This window comes from Mobula hypostoma, chromosome 18, assembly GCF_963921235.1.
Source record: "Mobula hypostoma chromosome 18, sMobHyp1.1, whole genome shotgun sequence".
In the NCBI taxonomy this organism is placed as follows: domain Eukaryota; kingdom Metazoa; phylum Chordata; class Chondrichthyes; order Myliobatiformes; family Myliobatidae; genus Mobula; species Mobula hypostoma.
This window is the reverse complement of record NC_086114.1, coordinates 67,412,072-67,430,690: the sequence shown is the minus strand read 5'-3', so window position 1 is coordinate 67,430,690 and position 18,619 is coordinate 67,412,072. Positions and strand designations below refer to the sequence as shown.

Sequence of the window (18,619 nt, the reverse complement as noted above, 5' to 3'; positions counted from 1 at the left end):
GAACCACCTCACACTTATCTGGGTTGAACTCCATCTGCCACTTCTCAGACCAGTTTTGCATCCTATCAATGTCCCGTTGTAACCTCTGACAGCCCTCCACACTATCCACAACACTCCCAACCTTTGTGTCATCAACAAATTTACTAACCCATCCCTCCACTTCTTCATCCAGGTCATTTATAAAAATCACAAACAGTAGGGGTCCCAGAACAGATCCCTGGGGCACACCACTGGACACTGACCTCCATGCAGAATATGACCCCTACAGACACTCTTTGCCTTCTGTAGGCAAGCCAGTTCTGGATCTACAAAGCAATGTCCCCTTACTTTCTCAATAAGCCTTGCATGGGGTACCTTATCAAATGCATTGCTGAACTCCATATACACTACAGCTACTGCTCTACCTCCATCAATGTGTTTAGTCACATCCTCAAAAAATTCAATCGGGCTCGTATGGTACGATCTGCCTTTGACAAAGCCATGCTGACTATTCCTAATCATACCATGCCTCTCCAAATGTTCATGAATCCTGCCTCTGAGGATCTTCTCCATCAACTTACCAACCACTGAAGTAAGACTCACTGGTCTATAATTTCCTGGACTATCTATACTCCCTTTCTTGAATAAGGGAACAACATCCACAACCCTCCAATCCTCCGGAACCTCTCCTGTCCTCGTTGATGATGCAAAGACTTCCCACAGTAGCCTGGGGTACATCTCATCCAGTCCCCATGACTTATCCAACTTGATGCTTTCCTAAAGCTCCAGCATATCATCTTCCTTAATATCTACATGCTCATGTTTTTCAATCTACTGCAAGTCATCCCTACAATCCCCAAGATCCTTTTCTGTAGTGAATACTGAAGCAAGGTATTCATTAAGTACCTCTGCTATCTCCTCCGGTTCCATACACACTTTTCCACTGTCACACTTGAATGGTCCTGTTCTCTCACATCTTATCCTCTTACTCTTACATACTTGTAGAATGCCTTGGGGTTTTCCTTAATCCTGTCCGCCAAGTCCTTCCCATGGCTCCTTCTGGCTCTCCTAGTTCCATTCTTAAACTCCTTCCTGCTAGCCTTATTATCTTCTAGATCTCTATCATTACCTAGTTTTTTGAACCTTTCATAAGCTCTTCTTTTCTTCTTGACTGGATTTACAACAGCCTTTGTACACCTCGGTTCCTGTATCCTACCATCCTTTCCATGTCTCATTGGAACATACCTCTGCAGAACCCCACGCAAATATCCCCTGAACATTTGCCACATTTCTTCTGTATATTTCCCTGAGAACATCTGTTTCCAATTTGTGCTTCCAAGTTCCTGCCTGATAGCCTCATATTTCCCCTTACTCCAATTAAACGTTTCCCTAACTTGTCTGTTCCTATCCCTCTCCCATGTTATGGTAAAGGAGATAGAATTGTGATCACTATCTCCAAAATGCTCTCCCACTGAGAGACCTGACATCTGACCAGGTTCATTTCCCAATATCAGATCAAGTACAGTCTCTCCTCTTGTAGATTTATCTATATATTGTGTCAAGAAACCTTCCTGAACACACCTAACAAACTCCACCCCATCTAAACCACTCACTCTAGGGAGATTTCAAACAATATTTAGGAAATTAAAATCTCCCACCACAACAACCCTGTTTTTATTACACCTTTCCAGAGTCTGTCTCCTTATCTGCTCCTCGATGTCCCTGTTACTATTGAGTGGTCTATGAAAAACACCCAGTAGAGTTATTGACCTGATTCTATTCATAACTTCCACCCACAGAGACTCCATAGACAACCCCTCCATGACTTCCTCCTTTCCTGCAGCCATGACACTATCTCTGATCAACAGTGCCACATCCCTACCTCTTTTGCCTCCCTCCCTGTCTTTTCAAAAATATCTAAAGCCTGGCACTTGAAGTAGGCATTCCTGCCTCTGAGCCATCCAAATCTCTGTAATGGCCACAACATCATAGCTCCAAGAGCCGATCCATGCTCTAAGCTTATCCGCTTTGTTCATAATACTCCTCCCATTAAAAGCTTTCTCTGTTTGTAAGCCAGCCTCCCTTTCCTCTGTCATTTTAGTTCAGTTCCCACCCCCCCCAGCAATTCTAGTTTAAACTCTCCCCAATAGCCTTAGCAAACTTTCCTGCTAGGATATTGGTTCCCCGGGGATTCAAGTGAAACCCATCCTTTTTGTACAGGTCACACCTGCCCCAAAAGAGGTCCCAATGATCCAGAAATCTGAATCCCTGCCCTCTGCTCCAATCCCTCAGCCACACATTTATCCTCCACCTCATTCTATTCCTATACCCGCTGTCACGTGTCACAGGCAGTAATCCCGAGATTACTACCTTTGTGGTCCTGCTTCTCAGCTTCCTTCCTAACTCCCTGTAGTCTGCTTTCAGGACCTCCTCTCTTTTCCTATCTATATCATCAGTACCAATATGTATCACGACCTCTGGCTGTTCTCCTTCCCACTTCAAGATATTGTGGACGTGATCAGAAACGTCCCGGACTCTGGCACCTGGGAGGCAAACTACCATTCGCATTTCTTTCCTGCATCCACAGAATCGCCTGTCTGACCCCCTAACTATAGAATCCCCTATCACTACTGCCTTCCTCTTCCTTTCCCTACCCTTCTGAGCCACAGGGCCAGACTCTGTGCCAGGGGCACGGCCACTGTTGCCTCCCCCAGCTAGGCTGTTCCCCCAACAGTACTCATGCAGGAGTACTTATTGTTAAGGGGTACACCACAGGGGTGCTCTCTGGTATCTGACTCCTGCCTTTCCCTCTCCTGACTGATGCCCACTTATCTGTCTTCCCAGGCCCCGGTGTGACTACCTGCCTATAGCTCCTCTCTATCACCTCCTCACTCTCCCTGACCAGGCGAAGGTCATCGAGCTACATCTCCAGTTCCCTAACGTGGTCCCTGAGGAGCTGCAGCTTGACACATCGGGTGCAGATATGGCCGTCCGGGAGGCTGGGAGTCTCCGGGGCTTCCCACATCTGACACCAAGCACAGAAAACCAGTCTCATACACATACTTCCTGTCTGTATTCTACACAGGCAACCTGCCTCCCCTTGACCTGTTATCGCCAAAGCCCCATTGGGCCAAAGCCTTCCTACTCTGACGCCCACTTCTCTGACACCTGCTGTATAAATCTGTCTTCTTTTTAACCTCTCCTCGCTGTTGTCACTGGCTGACATCCACACGCTTGCGCAGTCATGCCCCATTCAAACTGCTGAAGAAATAACCCCATAGTAAGAGGCTTTTTCCCAGGGCTGAAAAGGCTAACATGAGAGGAAACAGTTTTAAGGTGCTTGGAAGTAGGTACAGAGGAGGTGTCAGGGGTAAGTTTTTACTGTGGAATAAGCTGCCAGTGACGGTGATGGAGGCGGATATGTTAGGGTCTTTTAAGACTCTCCTGGATAGGTACATGGAGCTTAGAAAAATGGAGGGCTAGGGGTAACTCTAGGTAATTTCTAAAGTAAGTACATGTTCGGCACAGCATTGTGGGCCGAAGGGTCTGTATTGTGCTGTAAGTTTACTATGTTCTATGTTCTTATCAATGTAGTATCATCAGCAAATTTAATTAACAGATTGGAGCTGTGGGTGGCAACACAGTCATGGGTATACAGAGAGTAAAGGAGGGACTTAGGACACAGCCCTGAGGGGCACCTGTGTTGAGGGTCAGAGGGGCAGAGGCGAGGGAGCCACTCTTACCACCTGCTGGCGATCTGACAGGAAGTCCAGGATCCAGCTGCACAAGGCAGGGTGGAGGCTGACTTCCCTGAGCTTCTTATCAATCCTGGATGGAATTACGGTGTTGAATGCTAAACTGTAGTCCAAGAACGGCATTCTCACATAAGCATCCCTCTTCTCCCGATGAGCAAGGATGGTGTGTAGGGCTGTGGCTATTGCATCGTCTGTCGATCGGTTGTGTCGGCAGGTGAATTATAGGAAGTCCAGTGTGGGGGCAGCATGCTGCAGAAGTAGTCGTTGACCAGACTCTCAAAGCATTTGCTTATTATTGAGGTGAGTGTGACAGGATGCCAGTCGTTCAGACATTTTAAAAGGTTCAACATTGACTGGATGGGCCGAAGGGCCTGTTTGTGTGCTCTACTTTTCTATGAATCTATGACATTCACACACAGATACACAGAAATACTCACACACACATACATACACATATATATGCAGCCCAACACACAAATACACATATGTTCAACATACACACACACATAAACACACACACACACACATATATATACACACACAGACATATACACTCACAGGCATACACACACACACAAACACACACAAATCACATACACACACACACACACACAAACACACACAAATCACATACACACACACACACACACAAACACACACAAATCACATACACACACACACACAAACACACACAAATCACATACACACACACACACACACACACACACACACAAACACACACAAATCACATACACACACACACACAAACACACACAAATCACATACACACACACACAAACACACACAAATCACATACACACACACACACACACAAACACACACAAATCACATACACACACACAAACACACACAAATCACATACACACACACACACACAAACACACACAAATCACATACACACACACACACAAACACACACAAATCACATACACACACACACACAAACACACACAAATCACATACACATACACACACACACAAACACACACAAATCACATACACACACACACACAAACACACACAAATCACACACACATACACACACACACAAACACACACAAATCACATACACACACACACATACACATACATAGTCTCTCTCTCTCTGTGTCTCTCACACACATGTACACATATGGAGTCAGTCTCTCTCTCTCACACACCCATATATAGAACTGTGCACAAGAAGTCTTAGGCACTTATATATAGCTCAGGTGCCTCAGACGTTTGTAATAATTTTATGTATTGCACTGTACCGCTGCAAAAGAAAACAAATTTCATGACGTGTGAATGATGATAAACCTGATTCTGATTTGGGTCTTTCTTGTGGACTGAGAGTGGGAAGGGGGCAGGGAGAGGGGAGTCATGGTTGGGTAAACAGTAGAGAGAGCAGAGGGAGCAGGAAACACCAGAGACGTTCTGTAATGATCACAAGACCTAGTGTTTGGAATCAAGTGACCTTGCCTGTTGTCTCAGGGCTGGGTGTGTCAGTATCTATACCCCCCACCCCCCGCCAGTACTCCTTCCCGGCTACTTGTCTCACACTCTTCCTTCAGTGCTCCACCCTCACCATTCCCAACATCCTTTGTTCCCACCAGATTTACCATCTCACTCTCCAATCCACATTGACAAATGCAGCACTCCGCAAAATTCTTAGGCACCCTAGCTTTATACATGTGTCTAAGAATTTTGCACAGTACTGTATAGAAACATGTATGTGCACGCGCGTGCGTGCACACGCATACACACACACTCATGCAAACATGGCAATATGCACACACATTTGGAGGGATACAGAGAGATATCTAGGCTGGGATCAGAGAGGTACGGAGGGGGGAGTTGGAGGGGTCGGAAGCTGGAGTTGGAGGGATATTGAAGTTGGAGTTGGAGGTTGGAGTTGGATGTGGACAGAGGCTGGAGTTGGAGAAATATTGGAGCTGGACTTGGAAGAGTTGAAATCTGGAGTTGGAAGGATATTGGGGCAGAAGCTGGAGAAGTAAGGAGGCTGGAGTTGAAGGGGTGGGAGGCTGGAATTAGAGGGGCAGGAGGCTGGAGTTGAAGTGGACAGATGCTGGAGGTGGGGGATTATGGAGCTTGGAGTTGGAGGGGTCGTAGGCTGGCATTGGAGGAGTACAGAGGTTGGAGTTAGAGGAGTACAGAGGATGGATTTGGAGGATATTGAGGCTGGAGTTGGAGGGTTTTTGAGCGCAGAGTTGGAGGGATCAGAGGCTCAAGTTGTTGGCGTCGCGGGCTGGAGTTGAAATGGGATGGAGGCTGGAGTTGGAGGGATATTGAGGCGGGAGTTCGAAGCATCATAGGCTGTAGTCAGAGGGGGATGGAGGTGGGTGTTGGAGGGATTTTGAAGCTGGAGGAGGGGTTGGATGCTCAAGTTGGAGGAAAATTGAAGCTGGATTTGGAGGGATAAGAAGGCTGGGGTGGAGGGATACTGAGGCTGGAGGTGTACAGAGGCTGGATGAGAGTTGGTGGGGTATGGAGTTGCTGTTGGAGGCTGGAGCTGGAGGATTATTGAGGGTAGAGTTGGGAGAATATGGAACCTGGGTTTGAGGGGTCGTAGGGTGGATTTGAAGCAGGAAGGAGGATGGAGTTGGAAGGATATGGAAGTTGGGGTTGGCTATTGACAGAGGCTGGAATTCCATGGATATTGAAGCTGGAGGTTAAGGAGGTCGGAGGTTGGAGTTGGAAGGTTATGGAGGCTGGACTTTGAGAGATATTGAGGCGGGTGGTGGAGGGGTACGGTGGATGGAATTTGAGGAATATAGAGGCTGGAGTTGGAAGGGGTAGGAGGATGGATTTGGAGGGGTATGGAAGCTGGGATTGGAGAGGGATGGAGGCTGAATTTGAGGGGTGGGTGGCTGTAGTTGGAGGGGTATGGAGTCTGGAGTTAGAGGACTATTGAGGCTGGAGTTTGTAGGGTATTGAGGCTGGAGTTGGTAGGTAATGAGGCTGGGGTTGGAGGGGTCAGAGGCTGGAGTTGGTGGGATATTGTGACTGGAGGTGGAAGGATATTGAGGATGGAGTTGGTAGGGTGTTGAGGCTGGATTGGAGGGATATTGTTGTTGGAGGTGGAGGGATGTTGAGGCGAGAGTTCAAAACCTCGAGGCTGGAGTTGGAGGGATATTGAAACTGGAGGAGGGGTCGGTTGTTGGAGCTGGACGGGTATGGAGCCTGGAGTTGGAGGAATACTGAGGCTGTATTTGGAGGGATATTAAGGCGGGAGTTGGAGGAATACTGAGGCTGTATTTGGAAGGATATTGAGGCGGGAGTTGGAGGCGTCATTGGCTGGAGTTGGAGTGAGGCGGAGGCAGGAGTTGGGGGATATTCGGGTTCGAGTTGGATGGATCGGATGCAGGCACTGGAGGGATATTGAGGCTGGAGTTGGAGGGATACTGAGGGAAAAGATGAAGGGGTCAAAGACCGGAGTTGGAGGAGTATTTAGGTTGGAGTTGGAGGGTTGTTGAGGGTGAAGTTGGAGGCAGATGGAAGCTGGAGTTGGAGGGATACTGGGCTGGAATTGGAGGGTTTGGTGGCTGGAGATGGAGGGATATTGAGGCTGGAGTTGGAGGGTTGTTGAAGATGCAGTTGGAGGGGGACGGAGGCTGGAATTGGATGGGTATGGAGGATGGAGTTAGAGGGGCATGGGGATGGATTTGGAGGATGTGTAGCTTGGCAATGAAGTTGGAAGGATTTTGAGGTTGTATTTGCGGAGGCACGGAGGCTGTAGTTAGAGGGATATTGAGGCTGGAGTTGGAGGGATAAGGACTCTGGAGTTGGATGTGTCGGAGGCTGTATTTGGAGGGACACGGAGGCTGGTGTTTGAGGGATATTGAGGTTGGAATTTGAGAGGTACCGAGGCTGGAGTTGGAGGGATATTGAGACTAGAGTTGGAGGGATACTGAGTCTGGAGTTGGAGTGATCGGAGACTGGAATTGGAGGGGCACTGAGGCTGGAGTTAGAGGTATATTGAGGCTAGAGCTCGAGAGATATTGGGTGGGAGATGGAGGGATATTCAGGTAGGATTTGGAGGGGTCAGAGACTTGGGTTGGAGGGATATTGAGGCTGGAGCTGGAGGGGTGCAGATGATGGATATTTAGGATATTGAGGCAGGAGCTGGAGGAATTGTGGCTGGAGTTGGGGGGATGTTGAGGGTGGACGGAGCGGGATGGAGTCTGGAGTTGTTGGGGTACAGAGGCTGGAGATAGAGGGGTATAAAGGATGGATTTGGAGGATATGGAGGGATTGGTGACTGGAGTTGTAAGGACATTGAGGCTGTAGTTACAGGGGCATGGAAGCTGGAGTTAGAGGGATATTGAGGCGGAGGTGGTGGAATATTGAGTCTAGAGTTGGAGCTGTCGAAGGCTAGAGCTGGAGGGATATTGAGACTGTAATTGGAGACGTCGTAGCACGGAGTTGGAAGGGGACGTAGGCAGGATTTGCAAGGGTGTAGGTTGGAGTCGGAGGGATATTCAGTTTGGAGATGGAGGGTTATTGAGACTGGAGTTCGTGTGTGGTGCTGTATTTGGAGGGATTTTGAGGCTGTTGTTGGAGAGTGATTGATGTTGATGCTGGAGATGGGGAATCTTGAGGCTGGAGTTGGGAGTTATGGAGCCTGGAGTTGGAGGGATTCAGAGACTGGAGCCTTAGGGGTACGGAGGGTGGATGGAGGAGACTGAGGCTGGAGTTCGAGGGATATTGAGGCGGGATTTGGAGGTGCTGTAGGATGGAGTTGGAATAGACGTTGGCGGGAGTTGGAGGGGTGAGGCTGGAGTTGGGGGGATATTGAGACTGGAATTGGAAGGGTGGATGTTGAATTTGGATGGAGGCTGGAGTTTGAGAGATACTGAGGCTGGAGTTGGAGGGATATTGAGGCTGGAGTTGGGTGAGTCTGTGGCTGGAGATGGAATGGTATTGAAGCTGTATTTGCAGGGGTACAGAGGCTGTCGTTAGAGGGTTAATGAGGCTGGGGTGGCAGGAAATTGAGGTTGGAGTTGGACGCATATTAAGGCTCGAGTTGGGGGGATGTGGAGCCGGGAGTTGGAGGGGGATGGAGGCAGGAGTTGGAGGGGGATGGAGGCTGGAGTTGGAAGGATACTTAGGTTGATTAGAAGGGTTCAGAGGCTGGAGTGCGGGGAGGGTAAGAAGGCTGGAGCTAGAAGGTGATGGAGACTGGAACTGAAGGGATATTGAGGCTGGGGGTGAAGGGATATTGAGGCGAGTTGAGACAAGTTGGAGGGGTTGGAAGCTGGAGTTGGAGGGGTACTGATTCTGTAATTGGAGGGGTACTGGGGCTGGAGTTGGAGGGTTACTGAGGCTCGGGGGATATGGAGCTGCTGTTGGAGGTTTCGGAGTCTGGAGTTGAAAGGGTAAGGAGGATGGATCTGGAAGATATTGAGGCTGTAATTGGAGGGACACTGAGGCTGGAGATGGAGGTGTCAAAGGCTAGATTTGGCGGGATACTCAGGCTGGAAGTGGAGGAGTTGAAGGCTGGAGTTGGAGAGAGAATGGAGATGGAGGGAACTGAGACTGGAATTGGAGGGATCAGAGGCTGAATTTGGAGGCATAATAAGGCTGGAGATGGGGGATATTGAGGATGGGGCTGGAGGGATATTGAGGCTGGAGTTAGAGGGGTCATAAGCTGAAGTTGGAGGGATATTCAGGTTGGAGTTTGGTTGAACGCTGGAGTTAGAGGGATATTGAGGTTGAACTGCAGGCATATTGAGGCTGGAGATAGGGGGCTATTGAGTCTGGAGTTGGAAGGATATTGAGGCTGAAGGTGGAGGGATTTTGACGCTGGGGTTTGAGGGATACTGAAGCAGGATTTGGAGGCATCGTAGGATGAAGTTGGGGTGGGATATAGGCGGGAGTTGGAGGGTTATAGGCTGGAGTCGGAGGGACAGTAAGCCTTGAATGAAGGTTACTGAGGTTAAAGTTTGAAGGATACTGAGGCTGGAGTTGGAGGCATATTGAGGCTGGCAATGCAGTGATATCGAGACTGGAGGTGGAGGGATATCGAGGCTGGAGTTAGAGAGATATTGAGGTGGGAGTTGGAGGCATCACAGGATGGCGTTGGAGCAGGGCATAGGCGGGGGTTGGAGAGTTGTAGGCTGGTGTTGGAGTGATATTGAGGCTGGAATTGGAAGTCTACTGAGATTGGGAGTGGAGGGATATTCAGACTGGTGCTGGAGGTGTTGCAGGCTGGAGTAAGAGGGGTACAGAGACTTGAGTTAGAGGATGGATCTGGAGGATATTGAGGCTGGAGTTGGAGGGATACTGAGGCTGCAGATGTAAGTGTCGAAGGCTGGAGTTGGAGGGATATTATCTGGAGGTTGAAGGTGTGAGGCTGGAATTGGAGGGTCGGAGGCTGGAGGTGGAGGGGCACACAGGCTGGATTTGGAGAGATATTGAGGCTGGTGTTGGAGGCCTCATTGGCCAGGGTTGAAGGGGGACAGAGGGGGGAATTGAAGAGATCGTAGGATGGAGTTGGAGGGATATATGGGTTGGAGGCTGGATTTGGAGGGATATTGAGGATAGCGTTTGATGGATATTAACGTGGGAGTTGGAGGCATCGTAGGCTGGAGTTGGAAGAATAGTAAGGGTGAAGCTGTAGGCATACTGAGGGTGGAGATAGGGGATATTGAGGCTGGAGCTGGAGAGAATTTGAAGCTGGTGTTGGAGACATATTGAGGTTGGAGTTGGGGGATATGGAGCTTTGAGTTGGTGGATTTGGAAGGGTACAGAGGCTGGAGTTGGAGGGATATTCAGGTTGGAGTTGGAGGAGTCGCAGATTGGATTTAGAGGGATATTGAAGCTGGTTGGAGGGATACTGAGGCTAGAGTTGCAGGGGTCGAACGCTGGAATTGGAGGGATATTGAGGCTGGAGGTGTAGGGATATTGAGGTTGCAGGCATTCTGAGGGTGGAGATGGGGGTCATTGTGGCTGGGGCTGGAGGGATATTGAGGCCCTAACTGGGGGAAGGTGGAGCCTGGAGTTGTGGGGTGATATTGTGATGAGGGGTTGGATTTGGATGGGTACAGAGGCTGGACTTGGACAGATATTCAGACTGGTGTTGCAGGGGTCGGAGTCTAGAGTTGGAGCAGCACTCAGGCTGCAGTTATAGGGATATTGAAGCTGGAGTGGAGGGATATTCACGCTGGAGATGGGGGATACTGAGGCTGAACTTGGAGGGTTGAAGTATGGATTTGTAAAGATATTGAGGATGTATTTGGGGTTGGAAGCTGGAGTTAAGGGGACTGAAGACGGGAGTTGGAGGGCTCATAGGCTGGAGTTAGAAGGGTACAGAGGAGTTGGAGGGATGTTGAGGTTGAATATGTAGGGATATTGACGTTGGAGCTGCAGGCATATTGGGTGGAGATGGAGGATATTGTGGCTGGAGATGGAGGGATATTGAGGCTAGAGGTGGAGGGGTTGTAGTCTGGAGTTGGCGGGATATTGAGGCTGGTGGTGGAGGGATACTAAGTCTTGAGCTGGAAGGGTCAGAAGCCGGAATTGGAGGGGACGGAGGCGTAAGTTGGGGTGGTCATAGGCTGGGGTTGGATGGGTACAGACACTGGAGTTAGAGGTGTACGGAGGATGGAGTTGAAGAGATATTGAAGCAAGTTGGATGGATACTGACACTGGAATTGGAGGGAATGGAGGCTGGAGTTAGAGCGGTATGGAGCATGCATTTAAAGGATCTTGAGGCTGGATCTGGAAGAATATGGAGCCTGGAGTTGGAGGGGTCATAGGTTGGAGGTAGAGGGAATTGAGGTGGGAGTTGGAGGTTTTGGAGGCTGGGGTTAGAGAGATATTGAGGCTGGAGTTGGAGGGGTATAGAGGCTGGAGGTGTGGGTATAATAAGGCTGGAGTTGGAGGGGCTGTAGGCTGTAGATGGAAGGACTAGAGGCGGGAGTTGGAGGCGTCACAGGCTGGAGTTGAAGGGGACGGAGGTGGGAGTTGGAAGGATATTGAGGCTGGAGTTGGAGAGATATTAAGGCTGGAGTTGGAGGAATACTAAGGCTGGAGTTGGAGGCATTGTAGGCTGGAGTTGGAGGAATATCTAGGCTGGAGTTCGATGGATATTGAGGTGGGAGTTGGAGGCGTTGTAGGCTGGAGTTGGAGGGGTAAGGAGGCTGGAGCTCAGAGTCCAATGAGACATGAGTGCCAGGAGCTGACAACATTGAATACAAAACCTGCATTGTGCCTTTATTAATAAACGGTAAGAGGGTTTTGGAGAAACATCTTCAGTGGAAAATTTCACTTGATCCGGGACACGTCAGGGAGCATGTCTGTTTGTGGATATGTCTCTGACCAGTCAGAAATCAGACTTACAGAAAACACCAGAAAACCTCAGCTTTTCTTGTTTAATAGAAAAACAGCATGGAAGTTCAGTGAAGGAAAGAAAATTCCATATATATATATATATTTATACTGTTCTTACACAAACGCGATGGCGTCACTCCCTCTTCAGATACAGGGGATTTCCTTGTCACCTGTTTTGCCTTCCCACCCTCCCCAAGCCCAGGCTTTGTGCTCAGAATATTCTGATAAAAATGTCGCCTAGTAATATTTACAGCTCGAGAGAAAGGGTGAGCATCTCCTTCTGCCCTTGCCCAGCCTCATGGGCTTTCTACCCACCAGGCCCCACTGACCAGCTCAGTATAGCTGTTGGGGTGATGGCTAGGGAGCTGGCCAGTTACTGACACCCAGTGCAGCCGAGGTAAGTTCTGAAAATGTAAGGTTCTGACTGGTTGGAGTCCTGAGCTCGATGATACTCGTACGGGGGACGGCGTGCTGGTGTAGGATGTGGACCATGAGAATGACGTAGAGACAGCCTGCTCCGTGCCTGATATTCCGGACTTTTAGTTACTCCGTCCTCCCCGGGTTAGGGAGGAGATGCTAAGTGAAGATTCCTTGAGTTCAGTTCTGGGGCTCTCTTCACTGTCTTGTATAGTTAATGCATAATGTATAATGTACCGTGTCCTCTTCTGATTATTACCATCACAGAGCATCCACACTCTCTGAGTAAGGAACGGCTTCCTCCCCTCCGCCATCAGATTTCTGAACCGCAACTTATCATGCTTTTATGTCTTTGCCTGTAATTCAGCCGCAAAACAATAAACTTCACGCCAAATAACTCAGTGACAATAAACCTGATTCTGATTTATATTCCGTGTTGCCATCTATGCCTGTGATAGTGTTGTGAGGTTTCCACTGTGTACCCGAACCTCACCTGTGCACAGGATAACACATTTCTTGTAGGTTTAACGGTAGATAGGCATGCTGCGGCCTGCCTCTGTTGTGCACTCCCCAATAGTTCAGAGTCTCACCAATTCTTCCCGCAGGATAAAAATATTGGGGTGTCCACTGATTGTAGGAAGGAGAGGGGTTTCAATGGGTGGGGAGGTCTATGATGGGAGGAAACTCCATAGGGAATCTCGTCCACTACTCAAAGACCAGAGTATGGCGCTTCAGATCCTAACTCACCAAAGGGTACCCTGCAGCACCTCACCCTGGTGAAGTCTGGCCAGCGACGACCCCTGGTCACTAGTCACCTCTCCAATCGGAAAGCGTTCTAGTACCTGGTGGGTGGAAGCTTCTGGAATCCAGTCAGTAACTCTTCCAGATAATTTGAAACTAATAAATGTCAGAACAACTGAAAATAAATGACTGGTAACCATGGTAACTGACACCATAACTGCGCAGGTGACAATGGGAACACAGGGTGGGGTGTACGGCAGTTGCTGGAATCTGGAGCAGTGCCAGGGACTCAGGTGGTCGGTAGGCGTCTGTGAGAGGAAAGAGATGGTCGAACATTTCTTTTCCTCTACAGATTCACTTTCCTCTTCTCTCTAAGAAAAGATGTGCTGAAATTGGAGAAGGTCCAGTGGAGGTTCATGAGAATGATTCCGGGAGTGAAAAGGTTAATGTATGAGGACCATTTGACGGCACTGGGCCTGTACTCACTGGAGATTAGAAGAATGACTGGGGATCTTATTGCAACATGTGTAATATTGATAGAGTGGATGGAGAGGATATTTCCTACAGTCTAGGACCGGAGGGCACAGCGTCACAATAGAGGGGCGTCCATTTAGAATTGGGATGAGAAGGAGTTTCATTAGCCAGAGGATGGTAAATCTGTGGAATTTGTTGCCACAGGCGGCTGTGGAGGCCAAGTCATTGGGTATATTTAAAGTACATAGGTTCTTGATTAATCAGGGTGTCAAATATTACTGGAAGAAGGCAGGAGAAGGAATAATAAATCAGCTATGATAGAATAGAGGAGCAGACTCGATGGACCAAATGGCCTGATTCTGCTCCGATGTCTTATGGTGTTACGTCGTTGTATCTGCTGAGTTCCTCCAACAGGTTGTTGTTGGTAACCACAGTGACACTTGGTACTATTACCAGAGTGGTCACAATAGTGGTCCTCGTACTGTTATTCGAGTGGTAACCATGGTGACCCGCTATGGTTCACAGGGTGGCAATCCCAAGGCTTGGTTGCCGAATCCAGAGAAACATGGTCCAAACCGAAAAGGAAGACATGGCATTAGAATTCCGTTATTTTATTAATCCTGGAATTTAGCCAAGTCAGCCTGAGTTGGAGGTGGAGGAATTACTGGTTTACCCATGGACTCAGGAATGACCCTCAGGAGGGGTTGCCCGTCGGTCAGGAGTGACATTCAGCATTGGATTTAGCTCAAGGGCCATGAGGATCAGCTGTGAACTCCGCTCCCAACACATCCTGAGAAAGAAAGTAACATTGCTCTAATTCCAGTCCAGCAGAAGGGGCTCTAACCAAAACTTTGACGGTCCATTTCACAGACATTGCCTGACCTGCTGGTTCCTCCTATCCGGTTCCTTCTTCTCCAATCCTTTACCTTTTGAAGTTATCACCTGCCAGCTTTTTACTCATTCCCCCTCCTGGCTTCACCCATCACCCTCTAGCCTGTCCTGTTCCCCTCCCCCCCACCGCACTGCACCTTCTTACCTTCCCCTTTCCTTCCCAGTCCAGATAAAAGGGTCTCAGCCCAAAACATCGACTGCTTATTCCACTCCATAGACGCTGCCTGACCTGCTATGTTACTCTGGATTTCCAGCATCTGCAGAATCTCTCGTGTTTGTGAGTTTCCCTAACTGTTTGGTTTTGACTTCCAGATTCTAGCACCTGCCGTCCCCTGTGTCTCTGGTCTCCAGCTACCCCTGTCTAGCACCTGCCGTCCCTTGTGTCTCTGGTTTCTAACTACCCTGGTCTAGTACCTGCCATCCCCTGTGTCTCTGATCTCCAGCTACCCCTGTCTCGCACCTTCTGTCCCTTGTGTCTCTGGTCTCCACCTACCCCTGTCTCGCACCTTCTGTCCCTTGTGTCTCTAGTCTCCAGCTATCCCTGTCTAGCACCTGCCGTCCCTTGTGTCTCTGGTCTCTCTACCCTGGTTAGTTTGTCCCTTTGCAGTATGGTGTGCTGTTCTGGTCAGTGTATGTATCACAAGAAGGAAGTGGAGGATTTGGAGAGTGTCCACAAGAGGTTCATCAGGACGCTGCCTGGATTAGGGGGGATTATTAACCTGGAGGGGAGGTTGATCAGACGTGGGTTCTTTCTTCCAGGGAAGCGGAGGCTGAGGGGTGACTCGAGAGAAATTTATACAATTATAAGAATAGACAGGACAGGCAAAGTCTGATCCTTCTCCCAAGGTGCAAATGTCAAATACTGAAGGGCATAATTTTAAGGAGAATGGGAGGAATTTAAAGGAGTTTTACAAGAGGGCGGTGCGTTCCTGGAATGCACGGCCAGTAGAAGGGGGTGCAGGCAGCTTTAGACAGATACACGGACAGGCAGAGTATGGATGGATATAGTGGGGTTACATGGCATAGATATGGTGGGCCGAATAGCCTATTACTGTGCTGTATCTCTAAATAAAAATATACATGACAGAACACGGTTATGGAGTAATTAGTGTCCCGTTGCTTTTTTCATTCAGAGATTTAACACGGTAACACGCCCTTCCGCCCCAACGTGCCTTCGCCGTCCAATTACACACGTGTGACCAATTAACCTACTACCCGATACGTCTTTGGATTGTAGGAGGAAACCGGAGCACCCGGAGGAAACCCACGTGGTCACGGGGAGAACGTACAAACTCTTTACAGACAGCTGGCAGTGTAAGCTGCTATGCACCCTAAAATACTCTATCTTCTGTGCAGCACATACAAACTGCTGGAGGAAATCGGCCGGACAGGCAGCATCCATGGAGAGGAATAAACAGTCACATGCTGAGACCCTTCATAGTCCTTTCCATGCTGCGAGACTTGCTGACTTCCTCCAGCATTTCTCTGTGTGTTGAGCTAGATTTCCAGCATCTGCAGAACCTTGTGTGTTTATCCTATGCTCTACGCGTTGTTCTATGTTTTGTGTTCACCTCCTCCTCCTCCCTGTTCCTGCGGACCCCTCCCTCGGTTCCTGCTGTCAGTACAGCGCCCTGTGTCGGATCAGTCGGTGTGAGGATGGCTGCCTGCTGAGGCGGAAACCGTTTCTAGGTGGGGTGCGGTAGCTCCCCGGCACAGGGGCACCGGCAGGTGGCTGGTCTGGAGCTGAGTGGCCGGTGGGGCAGAGAACTCCCGGGATAGTGAGCCGCCCCATGACTGGGAAAAGGCGACGGGAAGTGCTCACCCTCCTTCTTTTGAAATACTTCCACACCTTCACATAGAAAATAAAAACGACGCGTCGACGCGCTCCTCGCATTCCCACGAACTAAATACTTCTTCAAAAATCAGTGATCACCAAACGTATTGATGAAAAGAGTACGTGGCTGATCGCTTAAATCATCTTCATGTTGAATTTGCGTGGTGCGTCCGCAGTGCCCACGCCCGCGTCCGATTTGCGAGGCACGTACTCAATCTCGATGTTGTGCTTGGTGTTACCCTTGCCCCTGCTCCAGAGAAACAGGAGCACCAGACAGAACAGGACCACCCCCAGGAAGGAGATGAAGCCCATGGTGGTGGCGATGATCAGAGTCTTGATGTCGAAGGGGAAAGGCACGGAGGCGCGGGTGCTGTTGGCGCTGCTGCCGTTCGGCTGGTTGGTGATGAACGCCAAACTCTTATTGGGCGCCTGGCCCCAGTCGGGCGCATAGCCGCGGACGTGCAGGCTGGCGGTGACCGTGTCGTTGCCGCCCGCGTTCATGGCCAGGCACTGGTATGTGCCATTGTCCTGAAGCTGGGCGTAGCGCACCTCCAGCGTGCCGTCCGGGAAGACGGTCAGCCTGCCGCTGCTGCGCGCTGAGATCTGCCGCTTCCTGGGCGACACCCACATGATGACGGGCGGAGGATCGCCATCCGCCCGGCACTGGAAGTGCACGGTGTGCCCTTCGTCCACCTGCACCCGCTGCGGCGTCTTGTCGCGGATGCGCGCACGCCGGCACGTGAAGTAGTTGGGCAACAGCACGTCCGGGAAGTCCTTGAACTCCTTGCCCTGCACCATCTCGGGCGAGGCACAGGCCGGCTGCTGCCGGTTAAAGTTGAGTCGCCAACGGCGCCTGAATACCCAGAGGAGGCGGCAGTCACAGGCCAGCGGGTTCCTGTCCATGATTAGCGTCTCCAGGTTGCCCACGGAGTGGAAGACGCTCTCCTCCAGCGTGCTCAGGTAGTTGGAGGAGACGTTGAGCACCCGCAGGTGACTCAGGCCTCGGAAGGCGTACGGCTCTAGGGTGGTGAGCCTGCCGCCCGCCAGGTGAATTTCCTGCAACCGCAGCAGCTCCTGCATCATGTGGCCGTGGATGGTGGTGATGGGGTTGAAGGAGAGGTTGAAGAACTTCAGGTAGACCAGGTGTCGGATGGCCAGGTACGGCATGGAACTCAGGTTACAACTACTGATGGTGAGGGAGGTGAGATTCAACCCGTACAGGCAGTTGGGCGCCAGCGTGTCCAGGTAGGGCCAGTGGGATACCTCCAGCACCTTGAGACGGTACAGCCGACGGAAGGAGTAGTTCTGGATGGCGTTGATATTGAGGAAGCGAAGCCGGAGCTCGATCAGGCCATGCAGGTGGCTCAGTGCCTCGGTGGGCACGGTGGTCAGGTTGCACTTCTCCAGTGTCAGCTGCTCTAGGCTGTGGAGGCCGTTGAAGGCGCGGTGCGAGATGTAGACCAGGTCGTTGTCGCCCACCTCCAGCGACTTGAGGTTGTACAGATCCTGGAACATGTAGTCAAGCAGGATGACGATCTTGTTCTCGCTGATGTCCAGCTGTGTGAGGTTGTTGAGGCCGGTGAAGACACCGAGGGGGATCAGCTTTAGCCTATTGCTCCTCAGGCCCAATGACCGCAGGTTGAAGAGGTTGCTGAAGGCGCCGGGCTCCACCGTGGAGATAATGTTTTCGTTCAATTCCAGCTCCTCTAGCAGCGGGTAGGCGGAGAACTCATCCTGGTTCAGCGTCTTGATCCGGTTCTTGCTCAGGTCCAACAGCCGGGTTTCGGTCGGGATCCCCTCTGGAACGGAGATGAAACGCTTCCGGTGGCACACCACGGATCTCTCCTGCGCTGAACAATCGCAGCGAGCCGGGCAGCCGCTGGCGTGGCCCGATAGCACCGCTCCGAGGACCAGCAGAAGGATGGGCGGCCAGGGAGGCAGGCCAGGACTCTGCACGCCGGTCCCTGCAACCACCATCGTCCCTCACCTGCGGGGGCACAGAAAGACACGGCTGGTTAGTCAGAGGACAGACCCTAGTGCGGACAGAATTAACCCTGAGGACTTATGAATGGGGAGAAGCGGGGACAGGGAGACCTGCCAGGAAACCACAGGCAAGTGAGTCTGAAATCTGTTGTGGGGACGTCTCTGGAGGGGATTCTGAGCAGGCAGGGTC

General features: G+C 50.4%; 1 protein-coding gene across 3 annotated transcripts in view; it reads right to left on the bottom strand.

Moving 5' to 3' along the window:
• Positions 1-12,208: 12,208 nt before the first annotated feature.
• LOC134358613 (leucine-rich repeat and immunoglobulin-like domain-containing nogo receptor-interacting protein 1) overlaps positions 12,209-18,619 on the bottom strand; it is a 452,689-nt gene continuing 446,278 nt past the window's right edge. For all 3 annotated transcript variants that reach the window (XM_063071052.1, XM_063071054.1, XM_063071053.1), the window contains one exon: positions 12,209-18,433. In XM_063071052.1, coding sequence (XP_062927122.1) covers positions 16,582-18,423 — 1,842 coding nt within the window. In that variant the 5' untranslated portion in view covers positions 18,424-18,433 and the 3' untranslated portion in view covers positions 12,209-16,581. The remainder of the gene's footprint in view (positions 18,434-18,619) is intronic.